Source organism: Protopterus annectens, chromosome 7.part0 (genome assembly GCF_019279795.1).
Source record: "Protopterus annectens isolate FY-2018-M chromosome 7.part0, PAN1.0, whole genome shotgun sequence".
NCBI classification, from domain to species: domain Eukaryota; kingdom Metazoa; phylum Chordata; order Ceratodontiformes; family Protopteridae; genus Protopterus; species Protopterus annectens.
The window spans coordinates 1793155726-1793179919 of NC_056739.1; the positions used below are offsets into that span (position 1 = coordinate 1793155726).

The 24194-nt window shown below is 38.2% G+C and overlaps 1 protein-coding gene across 1 annotated transcript in view; it reads right to left on the reverse strand.

The window, feature by feature from the left end:
• The window catches only part of LOC122807239 (coxsackievirus and adenovirus receptor homolog), a 303246-nt gene that overhangs the window by 32783 nt on the left and 246269 nt on the right, over positions 1–24194 (reverse strand). Inside the window, exon 3 of the mRNA XM_044078322.1 lies at positions 6454–6658. Coding sequence (XP_043934257.1) covers positions 6454–6658 — 205 coding nt within the window. The remainder of the gene's footprint in view (positions 1–6453; positions 6659–24194) is intronic.

Here is a 24194-nt window from a genome sequence, read left to right on the forward strand (position 1 = left end):
TCCCCCATAGTGCCTTTTTTTAGACATGGTCTCAAAAACAACATTACCAATGTGAAATTAACCAATCAGAATAAAATAAGAGTCATGCTGCTAAATGTTAGGAACTGAAACCAAAAACTACACTCCCTGGAAGCACTTCTATCACTAGAAGATGTAGATGTCTGTACGGTCACAGAGAACTGTTTCAAGGCCTCAGAGAGCACCCCAGCCTTGCAAGACTACAATGCCTTCCACACCTTTAGACCACAAAATGAATGTGTGAAGACCAAAGGAGGTGGTGTTTCGGTGTATATTACAAATAAATTCATGTCCAGTCTAGTCAGACTGGACAACTCCATGGAGTTATTCCATGTCCAGGTTATGGTGGGTAAAACTCCCATTTAAGTCATAGCCAGTTATAGATCCCCCCCATGGGTCACAACGCTCACAAACCCTACTTGACCAAACTGGAGACAATCCAAATTTTACCGAACAGACCGGTTTTGGGGAATTTCAATTATCTCACTATCAACTGGGAAATCTATGCTAGCCCTAACTTGCTATCACAAAAGTTCCTTGACTTTGTTAATTCAAATGCCCTTTAACAAACTGTCCAAAACCTGACAAGAGGAACAAACATTCTAGATTTGGTCCTCACCAACATGTTAAACAAGTGCACTCCTGCAACTGTCAGACTTTCATTAGTTAAAACTCACCACAATTCAGTCACCTTTAAGCTGGCACTAACACCAGAACTCACAAAGAGTGAAATGAGACTAAAAAAACTTTATCAAGGCAAACTATACCCTTCTTGGTGAAGGTATAAATGCATTCCATGCCCCACCCCAAGCTAGAAATGGTAACTATGCTGAAGCTTACACTAAAGCCCTGTACAATCACTTGCATACGTGTATAAACTTGGCTGTACCAGAAAGAATCAAAGCCAGAGCCCTAAGTAAAATCAAGCTGTCATGGGGGGCATCCAGCATCAACAAACTTTACAATAAGTGCAAAAAGTTGCTGTCCAAGAAAACAAAGGCAAAGCTCCAACAATGGAAAAGCACCCTCCTCAACCTCAACAGGCAACTATGACAACTTGTCAAATCTCCAAGGGCTCCTTTGAGAAAAACTTAGCAAGTACAGCCAAGGATGACCATAAGGCCTTTTACAGTTATGTACATAACCTAAAGGATAGGGCCCAAACATGTGCAGAACTAGTGGCTAATGGTGCCACAAACACTGACCCCACAGAGATAGCAAACCTTCATTCACTTATCCCCTCTTAACTTACAACAAACCTTCCTGCAAACTCCTCCCACCGTACATATCTGAAGAGCAGGCCCTCAAAGCCCTATACAAGGTAAAAAATACAATCTCTGTGGGACCAGACAACATCCCAGGCTGTCTTCTAGACAGGCTAAAATATGAACTAGCATCACCATTAAGTACCCTTTCCAGTCATAGCCTAACCACAGACTTTTTTCCTGTGGAATGGAGAATAGCTACAGTTATTCCCCTCCACAAAGGTGGCCTAGCAATAGACTCAGGGAATAACAGACCCATAAGCCTGACCAGCCTCATCTGTAAGGCTAAGGAATGTATCATTATGGAAGTCAGAAATAAAGACATAGGTGACCACCAAACCCTGGATCCTACCCAATTCGTCTTCGTGAAGGGCAATTCCTGCTTGTTAAATCTGGTGGATTTCTGTGAATATGTGACCAAGGCCATGGATGAGAGTAAATCTGTGCACACAGCATAGCTTGACTTGACAAAGGCTTTTGACACAGTCCCACATTCAGTCATTACCAATAAGCTTAGCAAACTGAATGTTAACCCCTTCGTTATAAGATGGGTTGCAAACTGTCTCACAAACCAGACACACAATATCAAAGTGGGTGACTCCACATCAACCAGTAAGACCTGTTACCAGCAGGGTGCCACAGGGGTCAGTGCTGTTTGGTACATACTTCTCAGAAGTTCAGGTCAAAACTAAGGGGTTGTGGCTTACCAGGTTTGCAGATGACTGCAAACTAGGTGCATTCATTGAATCCCCAAATGATATCAGCATACTCCAGAAGGGTCTCACGCACAAACCAAAAACTGGTGTATTAGTCACAGTCTCAAACTGAATGCAAAGAAATGCATCATCATTCCTTTCGGTACAAACAATATCCCTTCACTCTATCAAATCAACAATACCCTAAGTACCCATGAAGTGGTAAGGGACCTGGGATCACAAGTTGACTGTGACTTTAACTTCGACCACCATGTGTCTACTGTAGTAAGGAAAGCTTTCTGCATAGCACACTTGAGTAGTAATTAAAGGCATCACCTCAAGACCAAAACAAGTTATAACCCCCCATACTCAGCACTTATCCAGCCCATAATTGAATATGAAGCCTCATTTGGCTTGTACCGTACTAAGCACCTGCAGCACTTGGAAAGACCTCAGAGGTTTCTAACAAAGAAGATCAAGAGGCACCACCATGTGCCTCATACGGACTGACTAAAGTCCCTGTCACTATACTCCGTACCATATAGACTTCTTAGAGGAGACTTATGACTAGCCTACAAACTAATCCAAGACCCAAACCTAATGAACTTGCTGCATATCTGTAAATCAAACAGGACTAAGGTTACCCATTCCAGAGACCTAAATATGGCCTGTGACTTAAATAAGACATGCTGGAAGAACAGATTTATCTCCCAGCTACTGCCACGTTTTTGGAACAGGCTACCAATTCATATGAAATAGAGCACCTCTATGATACTGTTCAAGAGGAACCTGGAGGAGTGGATAGGTCACCATAAATTCTTATTGGGGATAGTGCCCACAACACACCTGGACATTGGCAGTCATCACTAAATGCAATCTTGGGTGTTGACTAGCATTTCTGTGGTATTACATTGGGATGAAACGGCTAAGCTTACAATGACCTCAGGTCGATAGCCTAGAAATCTCCTATAATCCACATGACGATTGATATATAAAGCTTATGGTGATTGAGAAATGTTTTTTATATATATATATATATATATATATATATATATATATATATATATGTATATATGAGTCTATGTAATTTGATTGCTCATTTAATTGAATCACAAACTGTTAAACACAATTGACTGAAAACTCATTTAACTAAATCACAGTTGATAAACTTTCTACAGACCAAATATTCCAAAAAAAAAAAAAAAAACTTTGAAAAAATGACTTTTCAGTCAGTTGTGTTCAGTGATTTCTTATTCAGTCAAATTGATCAAATGACATAGATCTCCATATATTTAAGAACATAGTTACTAACCAAGTAATGAGGGCTTCCAGGCTCAGTGTTAGAGACGAGGATTTCAAGTGTGAAGTAGGCAGGGTAATGAGGCATTTGAAAGATAGAGGATACAATGATAAGTTTTAACAGAACAGATACCAGGAGTAATAGATAAGCGAGGTCAACAAGCTAGACCCTTCTTCTCTTTGAGGAAGGATTCTCCTGGTGATGCTATTAGAGCATCCACTCAGACTAGCTTAAGAATTTCTTTGAAGTATACTGCAGATGTGAATAAGTATGTTGATATTATTAAGAAACACTGGCAGGTTTTAATGACAGATGATGAGATTGCCAGTATTGTTGACTATGTCCCTAGGATCAGTTTTAGAAATGAGAGGTCCCTCAAGAGGAGATTGTGCTATACCAAAGAGAGTAGACAGGATAGTGGTTTTAGTGGCACCAACCCTTGTGGACACTGTAATTGGTGTTGTTATATAGATAGTATGATAGTTCTTCACCCTGATCAAGACAGAAAATATACTTTTAGGATATCAGCTACATGTAACAGTAAACATGTTGTTTATCTTGCATGTTGCATGGTCTGTGCCACATTTTATGTTGGCAATATTAGGGAGCATTGTTATAATATTAGTAAGGGAAATAAGACCAACGCACTTGCTAGACATGTTCTTAACACAGACAGCTCCCATGTTTTTAGTTTTAGAGTGCTAGGTTTGACTTATGAGAGCTTGAGACAGGGTGATATCAGCAATAGAACTGAGAGTTTGGAAGCTGTCTGGATCACTAGACTTAGGAGCACTGATGGACATGGTCTTAATGAATGTATTTCTTTAAGACCAAGACTAAAGATGAGGCCCTTGAAATGATGAGCATTTGGTTTGTTATATAAGTTATGTATCTATGTATATATATTTTTATATGACAGTTTTTTTACATATGTTTTTTACATATATTTTTGTATGAATAAAGTTTAGATAAGTTGTTATTATACAATTGAGTCATATAGGCCTATTGTCATATGACTTCATATCATGTGATATACTTTTTGGATATAAAGGTGTGTTTTATTAGTGCTTATTTACACCTGAAGAAGCTTATCTTTGAAAGCGCTTGTGTTTTTGCACTGAGTAAAGGCCTTATTCTGGAGTTTACAGCTTTCTGCGTCTCATTTTATCTAATAGATCTCCATATATTTTTATACCTAAGCACACTTACATGCGTACATGCATGTACATACAGATACAGATACAGATATAGATATAGATATAGATATAGATATAGATATAGATACTATAGATATAGATATGGAAGCAGAGCTTTGACTATGTTTAATCCTTAAATACAGTGTTTCCAAAAAAAGTAACAGCACTTGTGGACAGACATTTAAAAGAAAGAAAATCATCCTTTTCTGTAGGGGCATAGCCCTTTAATACCTCATTGTGGGGAGTTGGAGCATTATAACTTCAAGACTGCCACGTTTGGATAAGTAAATACTTTATTTGTCATCTATGCGCTATACCTTTTTCTTTTTTGATTGGGTTTTAGCAAGGTGGCTTTTTCTGAACCATGGTTGCTGATCATTTACATCTAACTAGGGTCTCTTTAAATGAACAGGTCAAGAGAAGTAAGCGACAACAGGAAGGCAACTGGTGATGATACTACTGAAGTGGAATAAGAAGAGGAGAAATTAATGTCTCATTATGTGGCACCAAGAATCAGGGTAAACAGAATGAGTCAAGAGCAGGGTAATTCTAAGGGACAGGGTCACTTATACTGCACACACAAAAGGAGCATGCATTTTTGGTGAAGGGGTGAAATAAGAGAGTGTCACTTCCAGGATACTGGCTTCATGGAAAGGACTAAGGGATTAAGAGAAGTCTAGGAAATGAAGCAGAGATTTTGGTCACATGGTATTAAAATATTTACGGCTTCAGCTACCAAAATGGCTTTGCTGTTTTAAGGGTTACCCTGTAGCTTGCCTGAAAAAGGTATGGTGAGCATACATACACTTCCTTTAAACTAGGTCTGGCTAAAATAGTGTTAGAGGAAAAGAGAGAACTGCAAGTGAGTTTTGAACTAGAAATAATATACTGATGTATGCTTTTGTGATGCTGTATAGAGCAGCTTGGAGTTTTCTTGGTAACTGCAGTAGTATTTATCAGATTACCACAAAATAGGATAACATAAAATAGAGAGTGAGTGGAGCTGCACATTGAATGAATCAGTACCTGGTGGGAAGTACATCTGCTCAATAGAAGAAAGAAGGCAGGCTTTTGTCATGAGACTCTGAAGGTATGTTTGAAATATTCCAGCTTGCAAGTACTAAACAGTAACTGTTTTAAGTGACTGTACCCATGCCATGTTTCTGAAATTAATCAGAACTGCTTTCTGTGACTATCAAACAAACTGTGTTAGGCATAAGAGTGGTTATTTTTTATTGTTTTGTACTAATGCAATTAGGCAAGTGTTTTAAGAACATGAATAATTAAGTAATCAAAGTTTATTTTATTGGTGTTGAAATGAGACAAAGTGCCTCCAGACTGTGCTTTGTTAGTTTCCTGTTAAACATCCTTGAATAAATAAATACCTGTTTTTTTGCTTGATGTGTCCTTCCTTGAAGCTATAGCTGTCAATCTTGCTACAGTTGGCAAATTAATATTTGGAATGAAGGATCTGCAGAGAACAGTGTGAAACAAACTTTTTGTGCTGAAATGTGACAAGGACAAAGAGATAGACTGCCTGCCACATGACAATGGTACAGGAAGGGTAGCCACAAAGGGGATAACTGCAGAAATCAACGGATCTGATTAGCTGTTGTGTTTTCATCCACCATGATTTTCATATACTCGTATATGAATAAGAGAACACAACAGATGATGGTCAAAGAGAAAAATTCACAGTTGTACAAAGAACAAACCTTCTATTTTTTTTTGATCCTGTTACAAAATCACAGTGATTAATGAGAATCATTCTTTACAAGCAAATGGCAAAGACAACTTTATGTGTGCTAATAGTGAAATCATATGAAGTACTGCACCCACAACTAAACACTAAACACAGGCTATGGATCATGGCAATGCATAGGAATAATGTAGAAGATTATGAAGTAACATTTTCTCTATTTATCTTTAACTTTGCTAGTCAGGAAATAAAATGCAGTACGTTTTAGTTCAGTACTTACCAAATATGGCCAGTGTAATCTTCCTACTATCAATTCCAGGAGTTTTCTTCACCTTACACTGGTAAATTCCAGTATCTGACTCCTGTATGTTAGACAGCACAACAGAGGCATCTCCTCCACTAGGTTCCAAAACAACAAACTTAAAACGCCCCGCTAGTGATGGAGGAAGGTATTGATACACTTGATTCTCCATGAAGGCTAGTACCTTGAAATAAAATCAATGACATCATTATAAGGTATATACTGTGCATAAAATATGCAGTCTAATCAAGATAGACATAGTGATTATTACATATAATTATTGTCATTCACTCTTTCTTTATCTAGGTGTTAATCTGTGAATGACTTTCCTGGCTTTCAGTGGAGTATTGTCGAAGTATATCAAACTGATACAGAAACGCATTCATTATGCATAAAGAAGATGAAAAAAGCAGTGAGAAAACCAACTAACATAGGAAGGGCTACAAGTCAGCAATAAGACATGACAGAGAAAGATCTAAACATTATTAATGAGGTGTTATGAGATATAAAGTTAGCGGATGTATGGAGATAAACTTCTCTAGGTATGTATAAGAGCAGAATAACATTTGTCTGACTATCGTTTTAATATTGGGTGAAGGTGACTAGCTGAAGTCTTGTATTCCTGTGCATTAGATAGTTACAAGGGTTATAGTCAAACGCTGACAATAAAAAGGTAAAAAAGAAAATATTTAATTGAAACCGCAAGAAAAAATAAATAAATAAATACCACCAAAAATTGTAAAGAAACTATTTCTCCCTTACTTAAGTATTCTCACTCCAAGGTTGCACATAATTTGGAAAAGGGTATATATCTTTCCTTTGGCAGCTAGAGTACAAAGCTTGGTTCTAATAACTGAGTTTTGAATTTCATCTTATTAAAGCTGACTTTGTGATTGTCAAATTTACAAGTAGAATCTCGTCTGTAATGCATACCTTACAGCAATTTGCACTATGGAATTAAATGGTTATCATTACAGATAAGTGTTCAAATACAGTATTCTAAGTTAGCATTATTAAATTAATCATTATTCACATAAAGAAGATATGCAAGCCCCTGCTGTAGGCATCCTTCCTTAATTCTATGAATGAATATCTTACTAGATGTTCGTTTGTTCAGATTTGTTCAACAAATATGATTGTTTTTCACCAGTATCCAGAATGTAAATGTGGTTCTCTTATAAGCAAATATGTTAGTTGCCATAAGACATACTCCCCAGAAAATTCCACAGATTAGAGCTGCAAAGTAAAACCATATGACAAAACTGTAGTAAATCGCAGAAAATATGAATAGCATTAAAACAGCACAAATATAAAAATGTTGATTATTTATGAGTGAAATCATAACACCAGTGTTAACATAGAACTTAGCATTTCCATGGATTGAAGGCACCCAACAAATGTTTGTACGGTACACAATAATTCACTACTTGCATTTTCCATGTAAACTCTATTGCCATATTTTTCCTGTTTTTAGGGAAGGGAAGTTTAGGTTTGTGTGAATGTCGGTATGTGTACTACCATCACTGCTACAGTTGATTCATATGTTGTCAGAAAGCAGTAGATTGTTACAGTAGCACATCCACAGTGATTTGTGTGGCTACCTCACAACAAGACGATCTCCTGATCAATTCTTAGCTGGGGTGCCTTCTTTACAGAATCTGCATATTCTTCCAGTGATCATGTGGACTCTTTCAAGATGCTGTAGTTTCTTCTCACATTCCAAAGGCATGCACTGAGCTGACTGGCGATCTTTAAAACCACTTCTGGGTGTGTGTATAGTGTATGAATGACTCTGCATTTGCATTCTGCACATCTGAATTCTGTGCCATCTGCCAGGTAGAGCAGAGGATTAAAGCTCTGAACTGTTCATGAGCTGCTTCTGTTAGTAAAGAGTACAGAGTTTGATTCATTCCACCTCCAGATACCTATTGTGTGACTCTGAACAAGTCACTTGATCAGACAAGTGCTACTGGTTCACCCCTGAAAAGGGACAGTTTGTATATAATGGGCTTACCTGGTTAGCAAATGTTTAAAAAAATTAAAAATCTGCTATAGATCAGTACCCTGTTCACAAACAAATTCTAAAACTTGTGCTCATTGGCTCTGTGACAGGCCTATTATCTTCACAATCCTGTAAAGTCGATTATCAGCAAACAGATTAATGGAAGGCTTGTGTTAAGCAGTACTCACACATCCAAATGGTTTAACAGATTCATTTGTTACAGACTGTGGACTATTTTCTGTATATGGAGGTTATACTGTATGTAGTTGTACATAGTTTATTTCAGCATACAGAAAAAACAAAACATGTATTTCAGAACATTTGAAGTATTTATATAAGATTTTAAATACTATATTATTTGCACATGTAAGTTGTTGTGAACTGATGTGAATTTTTTTTCCTGTGCTGCGGTTTATAAAATTTTAACATAATGGGAAACAGAAACAAATGCACAGTATACGATTTACTGATTTTTAATAAAGCAAAATCTTAAAAAAGGATTGCGAATCACCATTTTTTTGTTATCAAGTTGCAAGATCAACAGTTGGTGAGCAATGACTGAGAAGCTTTGTTATTAATTTCATCCAGCATAATATCATCACGTTTGAAAGCAGATCAGAAGGGAAGCAAAAGTAGAATTGTTGTATGACGTGTACTTAGAGGGCAACATATAAACTTAGCTCACTGTACTAAGTGTAGCTTAAATATTTCAATTCTGTCTTGAGCTATGGGACGTCACTGACACCCCAGCAGAGTCCCCCATTTCCTCTCTGTTATTCCCTGTAGATACTTCATCCCACCTAAGTTCATTAACCAGAAAAACAATCTTACTTCTCAGCCAGTCTGTCCATATTTCCATCTGAAACATACCTTGTATGACTTTCTGCTGTCCTTCAAAAGTAGGAATAATGAGGAACGTTGATGACAGGTATTTTTTTTTTTGTCTTACAAATACTATGTATCAATTTATTTTCTGATCTGCCTGTGATTAATGTAAGTCTGGTAAGTAAAATAACAATAATAGCAAAACCAAATTAATGGAAAGGAACAAATGGCAACATTAAATACAAAACTTTGAAGCAGAAGAAAAAGGCCAACTGACTGTCATTCTGAATCTTTATTCACTTTTAGCAGTTTTGCCTATATAACGTCATCAGAATAAACAACATTAGTACCATCTTCGATTAAACTATTATGTATTGTACATGTAATTAGTAACATGCCCAAAAATTACCAACAGACTGAAGGCACTTAAATATAATTTAAGTCCACACACTTGATAATTTTAAAAATAAAACATTTAAAAAAATTCAAAAGGTTTATATGTGTATTGGTACATTAAAATGTGATCACAGTCTTGATGCTCACATTCCCAGAATATTTTTGAAAATAAATATAAATCTTTTTCAATTAATTTTGTTTGTTCAATTTAAGTTAAAATACTGTATTCTCCCTGCAAATGTCATCTGGTCTTCTCCTGAAAAATCCACACCTTTCACTAACCCAAAACTCTCTGATCCACACAGCTATCCCATATCCTGATCCCCCCTCAGTCCCACAATCTTGCCCCTATTGCTAATACTTTCAATTTTCCTAGCAGTCACCTCTTCTGGAACAATTCTGAAGCACTGATGAATTTTAACGCTCACCATGTCTACAACTACTCTTCGGTTAAGTTCTTCTAAAATCTGGTCCTCAAACTGATTCTGGTTTGACTGACTGTTTCTTGTGGCCATGAACCTCTGTCACTTGTCCTGGAAATTGTTTTCATATAGGACAGGACAAACCTTTCCCTTGGGCTTCTAGCCTTGAATTTCCCTATGATTGCTATTAACCTAGCAAGTTGGCAGTTTCCCAGACCTTTTCTTTCTTCCTCCCTTATTCAAGAGTACAACACCTGCTGTCTTCCAGAGACATCTTGGCAGTCCTCAACAGGGTATCAGCTAGCATGTTGGCCAGATTACTGAGGCCTCTGAGAAGTAACCTACCTGATTCTTGTACTTCAACAATCCATCTCTTCCTCCATTATCCTGGTCTCCACTAACATCTGTCCATACTCTGCCTTACTTCCCTCCAACTACAGCATACTTCCTTTGCTTTCTGTATGAAGGCTGAAGTGACATACTCATTTTTTACATATGCTTTTTACCTACTCTACTGTAACCACCTTCTCATATTTCTTCAAGCTGTAATGGTGTGTTATTTCAATCCATGTTTCTGGCTGTATGCTTATAGAAGCTTTCATTTTGGTTCTTGGTTCTTTTGTCCAATACTCTTTCATCTCACACTTTTGCTGACCTCCTTTGTTGCTGTTTTTGCTAGCCTCCTTGTATTGTGCCTCTTCCATCGCCCCACCTCTTCCAGTCCCCTCTTGCATATCCTCTCTTTTAATCTGATCATAATGATCACACTCCTAAGCAGCCACAATGATCATTCCCGTCTTTTCACTTTTTGCTTTGTCTTCATATACATGACTCATCCCTGACCTGTTGCCATAACTGGCTTACTCTTCCAGCTTGCCAGAAACCTACAGCTCATCTTTAACCCTCTCCTTGTCCCAGCATAATCTACTCCCTTAAAATCCCTCACCATCATCTTTGTCCTTCTGTTCTTAACTTCCCTTGAGTTTAAACCAGAGAGTCCATAAAAAACTTCTCCAAAGCTAACTTCATGCTACTCAAGTCAGAAGTGACAAACTTCATGACACCCATGCAGACAGGAACTGAAAGTTCGACTGCTGAATCCTACACTAAGGCACTGTATGAGCACATCCACTCATGCATGAATTGTGCCATCCCAAATAGAACCAAGGTGCTCTCCTCCAAAAAAAGGAAGCCAATCTGGTGGTCCCCTGCCATAAACAAACTTTACAACAAAAGGAAGAAACTGTTGCAGAAAAGAGTAAAATCCCAGAATGCAAAAAACTCCCTTACCAGCCTCAGTAAGAAGCTGAGATCCCTCATAAAATCCTCCAAAGCTAGTTATGAAAATAAAATTGCCAAAGATTCCAAAGACTACCAAAAGGCATTCTATAACTATGTCAAGAATCTAAATGGCAATGCTCAGATCTGCTCTGAGCTACAACAGAATGGCATTAAATATACTGATCCCAAGAATATTGCCAGTATCCTGGCAGATCATTTCAGTGCCAACTTCACCTCCCTCTCACTCCCTAAATGGCCCATCTCAATACTGGAAGATTGCCAAATTCCGGTAATAATGGCCACACAGGTAAAAAATGCACTCTCCAAAGCTAAGAATATAGCATCCATGGGACCAGATGACATCCCGGGCTGTGTATTACATGAACTACAAAATGAACTGGCACCTCACCTAAATGTCATGTTTGGTACTCCACGACAATCGAAGCAGACCCACAAAATAAAAATCTAATAATCCTTTATTTCAGAACAAGTAAGCGCTTTCGCGTTTGTATAAACGCTTCATCAGACTTTCAAAATATCTTGAGTAAAAACTCCATTTAAATATTATGACTTGTTTAAAATCGACCAATAAAATTCTATCTAAGTAATCCTGGAGAATTTAAAGTGCCCTCACTTATATATACATCTCACTAATACATTTTATAGTGTTCAACAACATAAAAGCTTAAAAAATGCAACAAACATATATAAACAACAAATAAAATTCTAATCAATATGTTATAAGACATATATAATCTCATATAAGACAATTAACTATAACTAATACATAATATTTCCTATTACGGTTGGTCAATGTTTTAGGGCACAGTCTTTAAGAAAGGGTTTTAAAGAAACCCTGTCAAATCAGGCCATGCCCTCTATCTGCTTGTAGTCTAATTATCCACTTCCCCTCTTCTTTCTCTATATAATTTCCTATGTCTCCTAGTCTTTCTGTAGGGGTAACTAACTCTAAAACTAAAAATTTAAAGTTGTGTGTTGTATCATTATGGATAACATGTCTAGCTATCACATTGCCCTCATTTTCTCTACTAATAGCATATACATGTTCCCTTACTCTCTTTCTCAGTGTCCTATTCATTTTCCCAACATAAAAATTGTTACATTTCTGGCACATGGCCAGATAAACTACATTCCTCATTCTACAATCTGTGTATTGCTGGAACTCATACCTCTTATGTGTATTTGGATGTATGAAAATGTTGGTGTTAGCTATATAGCCACACTGATTACAATGACGACAGGGGAAAGTCCCCTTTCTAACTGAAAGAATTTCTCTCTTATTTCTCTTCTCATAACACAAAATTTGTTTTAATGATTTTATGTTCTTATAACTAAATCTTGGATGGGTCCCTACTACTTTTTTTATATCGTCATCTAACAGTAACAGGACTTTCCCTTGTCGTCACTGTAATCAGTGTGGCTATATAGCTAACATCAACATTTTCATACATCCAGATACACATAAGAGGTATGAGTTCCAGCAATTGATAATTTTTTACCTGATAATATATTTTCAAAAATAGAGTTTAATGCTCTTAATGTTGTAATTCATAGGGTAAATAGTGTGCTTTATGACTTACAGCTGACAGGAGATTTGACTTTGTATTTATATAATTATTTTACAATGGCTTATCTGGTCACCCCTGTTTTATTTGGGTTGCCAAAATACATAAAGATTTGCTACATCCACCAATGAGACCTATTGTCTCTGGTAAGGACTGTGTAATGGAACCCATTTCCTTATACCTGGAAGATGTGTTAAAACTTTTTTTGAGCCAAGTATTTAGCTTTGTATGTGATACAGGGGATTTTTTTACAAAACTTTATTACTAGCATATTTCTGTTGAGTATACTCATTTTATTTTTGTTATGCTTGATATTAATTAGCTGCTTACTGTTTTTCCCCATGATTATGGAATTCAAGCAGTACGTGAGTACATAAGTGCAAGTGGAAAATTTACATCAAGACAGGCTGAGACTATTTGTGAACTACTAGATATTGTTCTTACCAGCAATGTCTTTATTTTTGATAGACATTTGTCCTGTCAGATTTCAGGGTGGCTATGGGGACCTCTGTAGCCAACACATACAAACCTAACTCTGGGAAAGTGGAAATCTGAGTATAATACTTCGCATTATGATAGGATATCTTTTTTTAAGAGATTTGTGGATGATGTCTTTTTAATATGGAGAGAGAATGAGCAAGAACTCTTTGAGTTTATTACTTATTTGGATACCACCACTGTGTTTTTGAAATTTAAATTGCATTACTCCTATGAGCAGATACAATTTCTAGATGTTAATATCTCTAGAAAAGATAAAACTAGATACTAGTATTTTTAAAAAGGACGCTCAAGCTAATAGATATCTGCATCGTAAGAATATGCGCCCTAACCTTACTTTCAAGGGTATTGTAAAGAGCCAGCTTTTGCGGGCAAGCAGGCTTAATACTGATGTAGAGAATTGTAATGAGCAGATGTTAGATATGGTTAATGATTTTAGGTCAAGGGGTCATGAAGAAGGATTGTTGAGTGACCTGAGATGACAAGTCCAAAGTGAGAAAGTACTGCTAGGCCACACTTGTCCCAGGTTGGGAGTACTGAAGTTAAGAATGATCAAAAAGGACATTAATCTGTACGATATGTTATGAATTATAGTAGAGCAACTAGTGATGTTATGGAGATAATAAGAAACTGGGACATAATATATGCACTACCAGATACTAGACATTATGTTAGTGAGAGACTCGGTTTGCATATAGGAACTGTAGAAATATCAAACAACGACTCTGCTATAAGGAGATGAAATTGACCACTGACCCTAAATGTTTTACCAAGGAAGGCACTTTCCCTTGTTTGAACTGTTCTTGCTGTAAATGTATCCTATGCGATAATGATTTTGTGCATCCATTAACTCAGAAGAAATATTTTTTTAGACGTTTGCCTAGTTGTAATACAGCTAACATTGTTTATTTAGCTATTTGTTGTGCATGCCCTAGTTTTTATGTGGGCAAGTCTACTAGAAGACTGAGGATCACATTTTAGAAAATCAGTCAGATATTAGATGTAAGGTAGCTATGAAGTCTCTTGCTAAACATGTAATGGATTGTGTTGTGGCTCATAATTTTAAATTAAGGGTGCTACAATTGATACATATCTGTCTGCCTTGGATGAGATCATTGACATACCTTGATGCTTTGCCAGAGTTGGCCTGTATCTGTCACCCCTGGGCTTCTGGATACTGGCCAAGGCTCTTGCCACCCCTATATTGCCTTTTTTAGGCGGTGTTCCAAAGACCAAATTACCACTATAACAGCTACAAACAAATGCAATCTGAGGGTCATGCTGCTCAACATTAGAAGTCTAAATTTCAAAATGCACTCGATCGAAGCACTCCTTAAAATGGAGGACATCGACATTTGTGCTGTAACGGAGACCTGGTTATAGGTAGCAGAAAGCACCCCTGCACTACCAGTCTATAACTCATTCCACTTCTTTCAGCCCCAGGTCTTGGATCGAAGCTCCAAAGGCAGTGATGTTTCCATATTCATAAAGGATGCACACACCTCCAGACTGGTAGCCCAACATAACACATCAGAGATACTTCAGGTGCAGCTAACATTGGGTAAGACAGCGATTCAGGTCGTAGCCTGCTATAGGTCCCCAACCATGTCCCAAGACTCACACTCCACATTCCTAAGCTCCCTGGAGAATATCAGTGTCCAACCTAACACTCTCATACTGGGCGACTTCAACTACCCCTATATTAACTGGGAAAACTATTCATGTACCAATTCACTTGCCCAAAGTTTCCTGGAATTCATTAATTCCAATGCCCTCAACCAGCTTGTTCTTACCCCCACTAGAGGTAGCAACATCCTTGACCTGGTCATTACTAACATGGGCGACCGCTGCTCTATAACAATATTCAACTCCTCCCTGGTTAGATCCGACCACAAACTAATCACCTTGGAAATCAACATCCCCACCCCACCCACCGCAAAGGTAACCACCATGAAAAACTTCTCCAAAGCTAACTTTGGGCTCCTAAAACAGAGGTGGCTAACTTCACAGCACCCATGGAATTGGAGAACAGCTGCATGACTGCTGAATCATACACTAACGCTCTGTACGAACACATACACAAATGCATGGATCTTGCCATACCCAATAGAACTAAGATGCTCTCCTCCAAAAAAAGGAAGCCAATCTGGTGGTCCCCTGCCATAAACAAACTCTACAACAGAAGGAGGAAACTGATGTGGAATAACGTAAGTCCCAAGACTGGAAAAACTCCCTTATCAGCCTCAAAAAAAAGTTGAGATCCATCATCAAATCCTCTAAAGCTAGCTATGAAAACAGAATTGCAGCAGATAGCAAAGACAACCACAAGGCCTTCTATAGTTTTGTAAAGAATCTCCACGGCAATACACAGATTTGCTATTGCACAATGGCACCTCCTATACCGGGCCAACAGATATTGCCAATATACTGGCCGACAGATTCAGTGCCAACTTTACCCCTATCTCCCCCACCAAAGGACCAATCACAATACCAGTAGATTGCCACACACCCAGTATTACTGCTGCACAGGGTAAAACAGCACTGTCCAAGGCCAAGAATACAGATTCTATGGGATATGACAATATCCCTGGCTGTGTTCTACATGAATTACAGAGTGAACTGGCACCTGACCTGTATGCCCTGTTCAATCACAGCCTCATCTCAGGCTTTGTCCCTACCAAATGATGCACTGCTACTGTCATCCCTCTCCACAAAGGAGGAGTGACTACAGACCCTGGGAATTATCACCCCATTAGCATGACGAGTCTGATATGCAAAGCTATGGAATGCATCATCATTATGGACGTAATAAACAAGGACATAGGGAATCTCCAAACTCTGGATCCCACACAGTTTGGTTTTGTGAAGGGTATCTCATGCCTGCTCAACCTGGTCAGCTTCTTTGAGTCAGGCACCAGAGCTGTGGATGAAGGCAAGATGGTTCATACAGCCTACCTTGATCTGGCCAAGGCCTTTGATACCATTGAATACAAGAAAAAGAAAAATAATCTGGTTCCACACAGCAGTGAAGATCAATATGTCCTTTATTGTAGTAGGTAAGCACTTTCTTGGAATAACATCTGCTTCATCAGACTTTCTTTATATATTACTTTCCAGATGCATTACATAATACTATATGATGATATGTCATTGTACAGATACTCTCTTTACCTTCTATACAGATTCTTGTGTCAGTTCTACATATGCGTTCATGGATGTTACATGCCATCCTGAATTATACTTCACTGCTTGCTTGCAGTTTTGTTACCTTTGTTGCACTGATACTGGATAATGTTTATTGTTTCTTTAATCATACTTGGCCCCGTTTGAGCCGCAAAATCATCCAGGTGGATCAGTAACTAAAAAAATCATGCAAACCCCTAACCCATTGTCAGCTGCTACAACCGGCGATTTTACTTCCTAGTTTTCTACTTCCTCATTGTGCTGGCCACTGAAATAGGTAGCTGTTCTGAGCATGCCACCTCCAGTCCTCTAACCTGGAATTTCCCTGTCACATCATTTGCTACCACCTCAGCTTCCTCTTCTCATATGTCATTTGTACCTACATACACTGCAAAATGTGTCCACTCCTCCTTCATGATGACAACCCGGGTCATTTATTTCCCACTATAATCTCAGGGACCAGTTTCACTTAACCTAGTACCTTCTGCCTCCTTTGTTGAGACTCTTAATCCACTTCTTGAGTGAGACTACAGTCACCAGAATAATGTTCTAAATTCCAGGAATGGATCTCTTCTATTTTACTTCCTGTCTCATATCACCAAAATCATGTACTCATTCCCTGGAATGGTTCTCTCCTATTTGACTTCCTACCTCATGCCACCAACTCTTTCTAAGACCAAGAACACTGCATCAATGGGCCCAGACAATATCCCAGAATGCCTTCTAAATAGCATGAAACATGACCTATCAGGGCCTCTGGAATTACTATTTAACTGTAGCCTCCAAACATGCTTTGTGCCTCATGAATGGAGAATGGCAACAGTCCCTCTGCACAAAGATGAGCCATCTACAGACCCATAAGTCTCACTACTGTTATATGTAAAGCCATGGAAAGAATTATCATGGATAGAGATATAGTAAATCTCCGGACACTGGACCCAACCCAGTTTGGTTTCATCGAGGGCAGATCATGCCTACTCAACCTGGTGAACTTCTTTGAGAAGGTAACCAAAGGAATGGATGACTGAAGAATGGTTCACATTGTGTGCTTTGACCTGGCCAAGGCAATTGACACAATACCCCCACTCAGGCATTGTTGACAAACTGAAGAGTTTAGGCATTTGACACAATACCCCCACTCAGGCATTGTTGACAAACTGAAGAGTTTAGGAAAAAATTCATGTGTCACCCAGTGGATAGCCAGGTGGCTCACAGACAGGACCCAGGAAGTTAGAATTGGGGAGTCCACCTCTACAAAGAGGCCAGTCACAAGTGGAGTCCCTCAGGGATCAGTCCTTGGACTGCTCCTTTTTGACGTTTACTTCTCAGAGGTCATGGCTAATGTCAGTGGTCTCTGGCTGACTAAATTAGAAGATGATTGCAAATTAGGAGCTGTCACTGAATCCCACACTGACACAAATGTTCTACAAGAGGGCTGACACAGACAAACAACTGGTGTCAGAGCCATGGACTAAAATTAAATGCCAAGAAATGCATAATAGTATCCTTTGGGAAGTCATCCATCCCTGGTAATTATCATACTGCCAATACACCCCTTAGAGCTGACCCAGTAGTCATGGACTTAGGGACACACATAGATAGTAATCTAACCTTTGACCATCACTGTCTACAGTTATGAAGAAATCTTTCTATGTTGCACAACTTATAAACAAAGGTATGACTTCTAAGTCCAAGGCAGCCATTATTCCACTGTATTTGGCATCCATCAGACCTATCATTGAGTACAGTGCCCCCTTTGGTATGTATTTAATCAGGCATATCCAACAATTGGAATGTCCACAGAGGTTCTTTTCTAAAAGAATACTGGGCATAAGTAAAATGTCCTATGCAGACCACCTCAAGGGCCTATCCCTATATTCTCTCTCTTACAGGCTTTTGAAGTGAGATCTATGCTTGGTATACACAGCATTGTCAGACCCCACTTCGATGGACCTCTGCATATCCACAAAACAAACAGCACCAGAATTACCTGTTCTAAAGACTTAAACCTTGCCTATGATATAAATAGGATCTACTGAAGAGACAGGTATGTATCCCAGAGACTACCCCGTCTATGGAACAGGCTCTCCATCCATGTGAAGCAGAGTTCTTACCTAATGCAATTGAATTGCAACTTGGACAATTGCATGGGGAATTGGAAATTCATCCCTGGTTTGGCACCTATGTCTCTAATGGACACAGGCAACCTGTAAATTATTCATCTCTCAGGCCCTTCCTTACATATCAAGGGTATCAGAACTTGTCAGAGATTTGGGATGCATGGCTAGGCTTAACAAGGCCTTTGTGGTCATTCTCCTAGTAAACACACATGACCTATGAACATAACCATCCTATATAATGCAACCCCCCCTCCACTTTCGCAACCACCCCTGTCTCTTCACTTTACATGCTAACTGCCCCCCCATTACAATGCTTGGTCCCATTCCCATTTATCCTGTAGTCATCCAACAGAATCTCTTTGCTGCCATCTCCCTTTTAACTGTGGTTTCTCCTATCTGGCTGATCCCCCAGCTGCCTGCTTTTCTTCTGCTTCACTTGTGCCATTGGTTCCTGCATCACCCGTTCTGGCTCTGTCTCCTCCTTTCTTCAGCCTTGTATTTACTTGCGTTACCTCACTTTTCTTGCATGCTTCTTTCAATCTCTTCCTTCAACTGACTGTGTGCAACCCCAGTTGCCTGTGATTCTATGACAGCCTTTGCTTATGCCCTTTACCTCCCCCACCTTTTCTAAGTGCATTGTACCTAATAGCCCACTGTTGTCTTCTTCTTTCTCTAGCCTCACTGTGCTTTCTTCTTTGCCTGGTTAGCCAATATACTAACATTTCCAGTTGTTGAACTCAGAGGATTCAGCTGAGAGAACAGTATTATAAATAAAGAAATGAACTAATGCAGCATCCCAGATGTCTGGCTACTGATCAGCATTCATCAGTGTATTTGTTTCAGACATACTTGAGAGAACAGAATCATCCTCTTTGTTGATGATACAAAGATGGATGCAACAGCAAAGGATGGGAGGAAGAGTCTAAAGGAAGGCCTTGGAAAAGGCAGAGATGTGATAACTGAGGTTCACCGCAGACATAAACAATGTACTACATTTAGGATACAACAGATTTCCAGGATAACACTTGGATTTGGCCAGTGGGATCAAAGTGACATCACAATAGTAGAAGACAGCATGCTGAAGTATACGAATAGATATCTTGAAACATTTTGTTTAGCTATATCTCTGTGACAAAGTCTTGCAATGTGTTGACTGTCACTAGCAGTTCTGAGACAACTGCAAATGTTTTCAGCTTTTCTAAAATGTATGTTATGGATTAAAGCATTGACAATCTTCCTTTTTATACCTTTGCAATTTGTAATGATGCCTGAAACATGACATTGCATTATACCAGAATAACATTATCTTGCCTGATTTATCTCTTGTAAGGAGAGGTTTCTCTCCTGTAAGCAGACATAATGAGGCTTAGTTTACAGAATAAATATTTTTAGACATATATCTCATAGATGTTAGATAACAAAATCTGCATGAGGTATCATATTCAAACCTAATGCTGGTCTATTATTTCTAAATGATCTTTTTCCTTAATTTAGAACATCATTGCTCAGTTTGCATTCTGATGTAGGAAGTATCTTAATATGAACTTAACAATAAAAGCATAAAACATTTCTTGTTCACCTCTACCTCACCTTCAGGAACTTGCAATCTCCAATACCACCACTTTCCTTCTGAACATGGATGTTTTCAGAATAAGGCACTGCCTTAATACAGGTCTGTCCTTATGGACTTCCCAACAATTAGACAAGAAGTATGTGCCCTTTGTAAACAGGCATTTAATTCAACATCTTCAGTACTTCCATATCCTTCGTATTCATCCTGTCCATAACTTCTTGTACTATAAATATCAACATAAGGCAATACAAATCCCCTATGGATTCTGCTATAGTCTAGCCACCACAAAAAGTCTAATTTTTACAGCAATGAAAAATCTCTCCAAATGCTGGAGGAAGAAACAACTAATTACATACATAGTTAGTCTATCATTACTTTGAAAACAGATGATAGGTCAAAAGCCTTAGGAAATAGTGTTTGACTATCCATATCTTTTCCTGCTTATCTGACATTGCTTACTGCAGTCTCTGTTTGGTTGATTATATCTTTACCTGATTATCTGACATTGCTTACTGCAGTCTCTGTTTGGTTGATTATATATTTTCCTGCTTATCTGACATTGCTTACTGCAGTCTCTGATTGGTTGATTATATCTTTTCCTGCTTATCTGACATTGCTTACTGCAGTCTCTGTTTGGTTGATTATTCTCCTTCATGATGTCATTCATGCTTTGGTGTATCCTGTTTACCTGATGTGGACTATCAGAGTAACCTGTCCTGCACATCTTCTTTACAGTTCTGCCTTGTACTGTAAGCTCTCCTGACTAGAACAGATTATAGATCCATTATATTAAATTTACACCCAGGCTTCCATGATATTTTCAGACCTGGATCATTTGATGCACATGTTGTAAACTGGGTCATAAACACCTTGGTTGCTGGTTGCTTAACATTTTATGGACAACGCTTGATCTGCCTTTTTATCTAGAATTCTGGCTTTGGAAAGCTATTTCTTAAATTTGGATAGCATGACTGACAAAATAAGCCAACTTGGATTTTTTTCCATTTCTTTGTATACTAAAGGTTCTAATGTGTTTGAGACTAAGCCTCTGTATTCAGCTAATACACCACATGCCTTTTTACTTCTGACCTGGCTATTGCAAGACTTAATGAATATCTAAAAATTTCAGGTAAGTACCTATGTGGAACATTAAACTTTTGAAATGTCAGGACCTGCTAAAGTGAGTCCTGAGACATGGAGCCTAAACGGGGGATAGAACGAACTTATATACTGTCTGACATGGCTATTTCCCTTTCATTTTTTCCAGGATATGGCGATCTTGAAAACAGTAATGCATGATTTCATTCTTCTCCTATATTTTTTTCAGTGTGTCGACACTCTGCATTTTGAGTGCTAACATTTCAATAGGGTGACATGTTTTCAGTTCAGCTCTTTATTTCAGACTGAAGATTCAACCCAGGTCATGTTAGTCACAAAACCAGTTGCTGATTTTTAAAGAAACATTACTGATACTCTGTGTAAGTGGCACTATTGCTGAGAGAGGTGACTGCTGCAAAATGTGAAATGGTGCTGTCTTCACCTCTCTAGGAATGTAATCTTATAAAATAATGTTATACTTCAGATTAACACACAGTAAGCAGTTATTTCAGGTATATAATTCTGCATTTCCAGTATTGATATTTGAGATCATCTCTGAATTTTAACTCCCTTCTTTCCGTGATATAACAGTTGCATATGGCAGCCAATGGCACAGAGTGAAAGCCTGTGACTGCCACTTGTGGCAGCCAATGACACGGAGTGTGAAAGCCTGTCACTGCCACTAGCATGTGATACTAATTAATCCCCTGTGTTGTATTTAGTGTTGATGAAAACAAGGTTCATTGTATGGCGGTGGGTCCATCTGTGCCATTCCAGCATTGATTCTTATTTTCCCATACACTCATAGACTTATGCATTTAATGTTCTATATTAAATAATAACTACTTATCACCTCATGTGCTGTAGGTTGCTGCTTCAACCAGAATTCTACTAGGCTTCTTTTTATATTGATGAAAATATCAAAAAGCCGATAAAGATCTGAGTATGCTGTTTGACTTATGATATATATGCAAAACATTAGACATTGTATAAGAAGAGGTATGTTGTTGCAGTCATGTCTGTATTATAATTCCATATTGTTACGTATCTCATTACTGATCTTTCTGCTACTTCCTTTGTTCCATAAGATGGCAGAATGTGATTTAAAATATAAATAAAACAAAAAAGAGGAGAGACAGGAGATGAGCAGCAGAGAGTTGGAAAAATCAGGGAACGTCCCGGAAAGTGACTTTTTCAGAGGTCGAGCAAAGGAATCTGTTCAGAGACCCATGCTTTTCTGTTGACCATGAAAAATGAGGAGGCAAAGCATACACAAAAGTGTATACAAAATTACATAGCTTGAAAGGTGGTGGTACATATGGAAAAGAAATGTAGTTAGCCTAAGTTATGTTGCAGATATAATTTTTCTCTATATCCATCCATTCACAACCTGATTTTCCCATTTTTGCACATGGGGTTGAGGGGCACTTAACCAGTGGCAATCATCTAGAGACAATGTAAATACATGTATTGATTTATTGATTGATTGATTGAATTAACATTTGTTGACTGGGTAGGTGAGTTGGTCCTAGGGACGTTTTCAACCACCCCCTGGATGTCCATACATACAATGATTACAAATAGGTAATAAAAGCAGTAACATGGTTTGTTAAATAGCATTATTCAGAGAATTATTAAGGAAAGTATTAACAAATGGAAAACTTTTCATCAATTTATCACAACATATGGCATATAGCAGACTTAAATCATAAGGTAAGTAGCACTATGTAAGTACAGTCAAGAGATTATTTAGGCAGGAAGAACTTTCTAAGTTTGTCAGAAGTCGGAGGTAAGAGATGATATCGGTAGACAGGGCTGTTGGAGGTATGAGAAGGTACAAGAAGGGATGAGGATAGAAACAAGTTAGTTTGGTAGTTAGCAAAGAGGATTGTGGCTGTTAATAAGCTAATTCCTGTAGTACAGGGTTTGGTTCCGTCAGCCTTGATCTGCCTTCTGTGGGACATTAAGCAAATCAATGTAACATATTAACGTCTGCCTTGTATTAGATTCACTTGTTATCCAGGTATGAGTAGCTCCTTTCATTCATTACACAGTAATGCTGTCTGGTTTAAGAGACTATCTCATAGTTGCACACTTTGTTAGTAGAGAATCGGGGAACCAAGCCAAGGTTACAGGATGGAGCATGTTAGAAGGTCAGAGCCTTAAGCTTCTATGCTGAATTGTCAGACAATAATACTTTATGGTTATGGAACATTAACTGTAGTGCCATATAACTGTAAAGGCATTGAAAGGCACATGTGGTCAAGGTCAAGGACCAGTGATCATATAAACACATGAATTCAGTAGGTTCATAGGTAAGTACTGGGCTAGCTTCCCCTGTGGGCCATTTTAAGCCTAGCCAATTTCCATTTAAAAAGTAGAATCAAACCCTATACTATGTGTATCTGTGAGGTAAACACCTTACCAATTATGCTAAACCTCAACCCCAATGTCCAAGGGACATATCATAACAACAACAAATAAACTAATGCTATTGTATTTCTAGATATAACTTCTTTAATTTATAAAATGATGAAATGTCTCCACTGTCATGCAGAAGTGTTTCATATGGCAGTTAATATGTTGATAAACATTTATCACTCCTCCCTTATGAGTTGTATAATGCTCTTTGTGTCATCTGTGGGGAGTAACCACCATTTAATAATAAAATGTCCATGTATTAACTGAAGCATTATGTTCCAGTCACATAAACTTTTCCTGCTGCACAGTGGACTC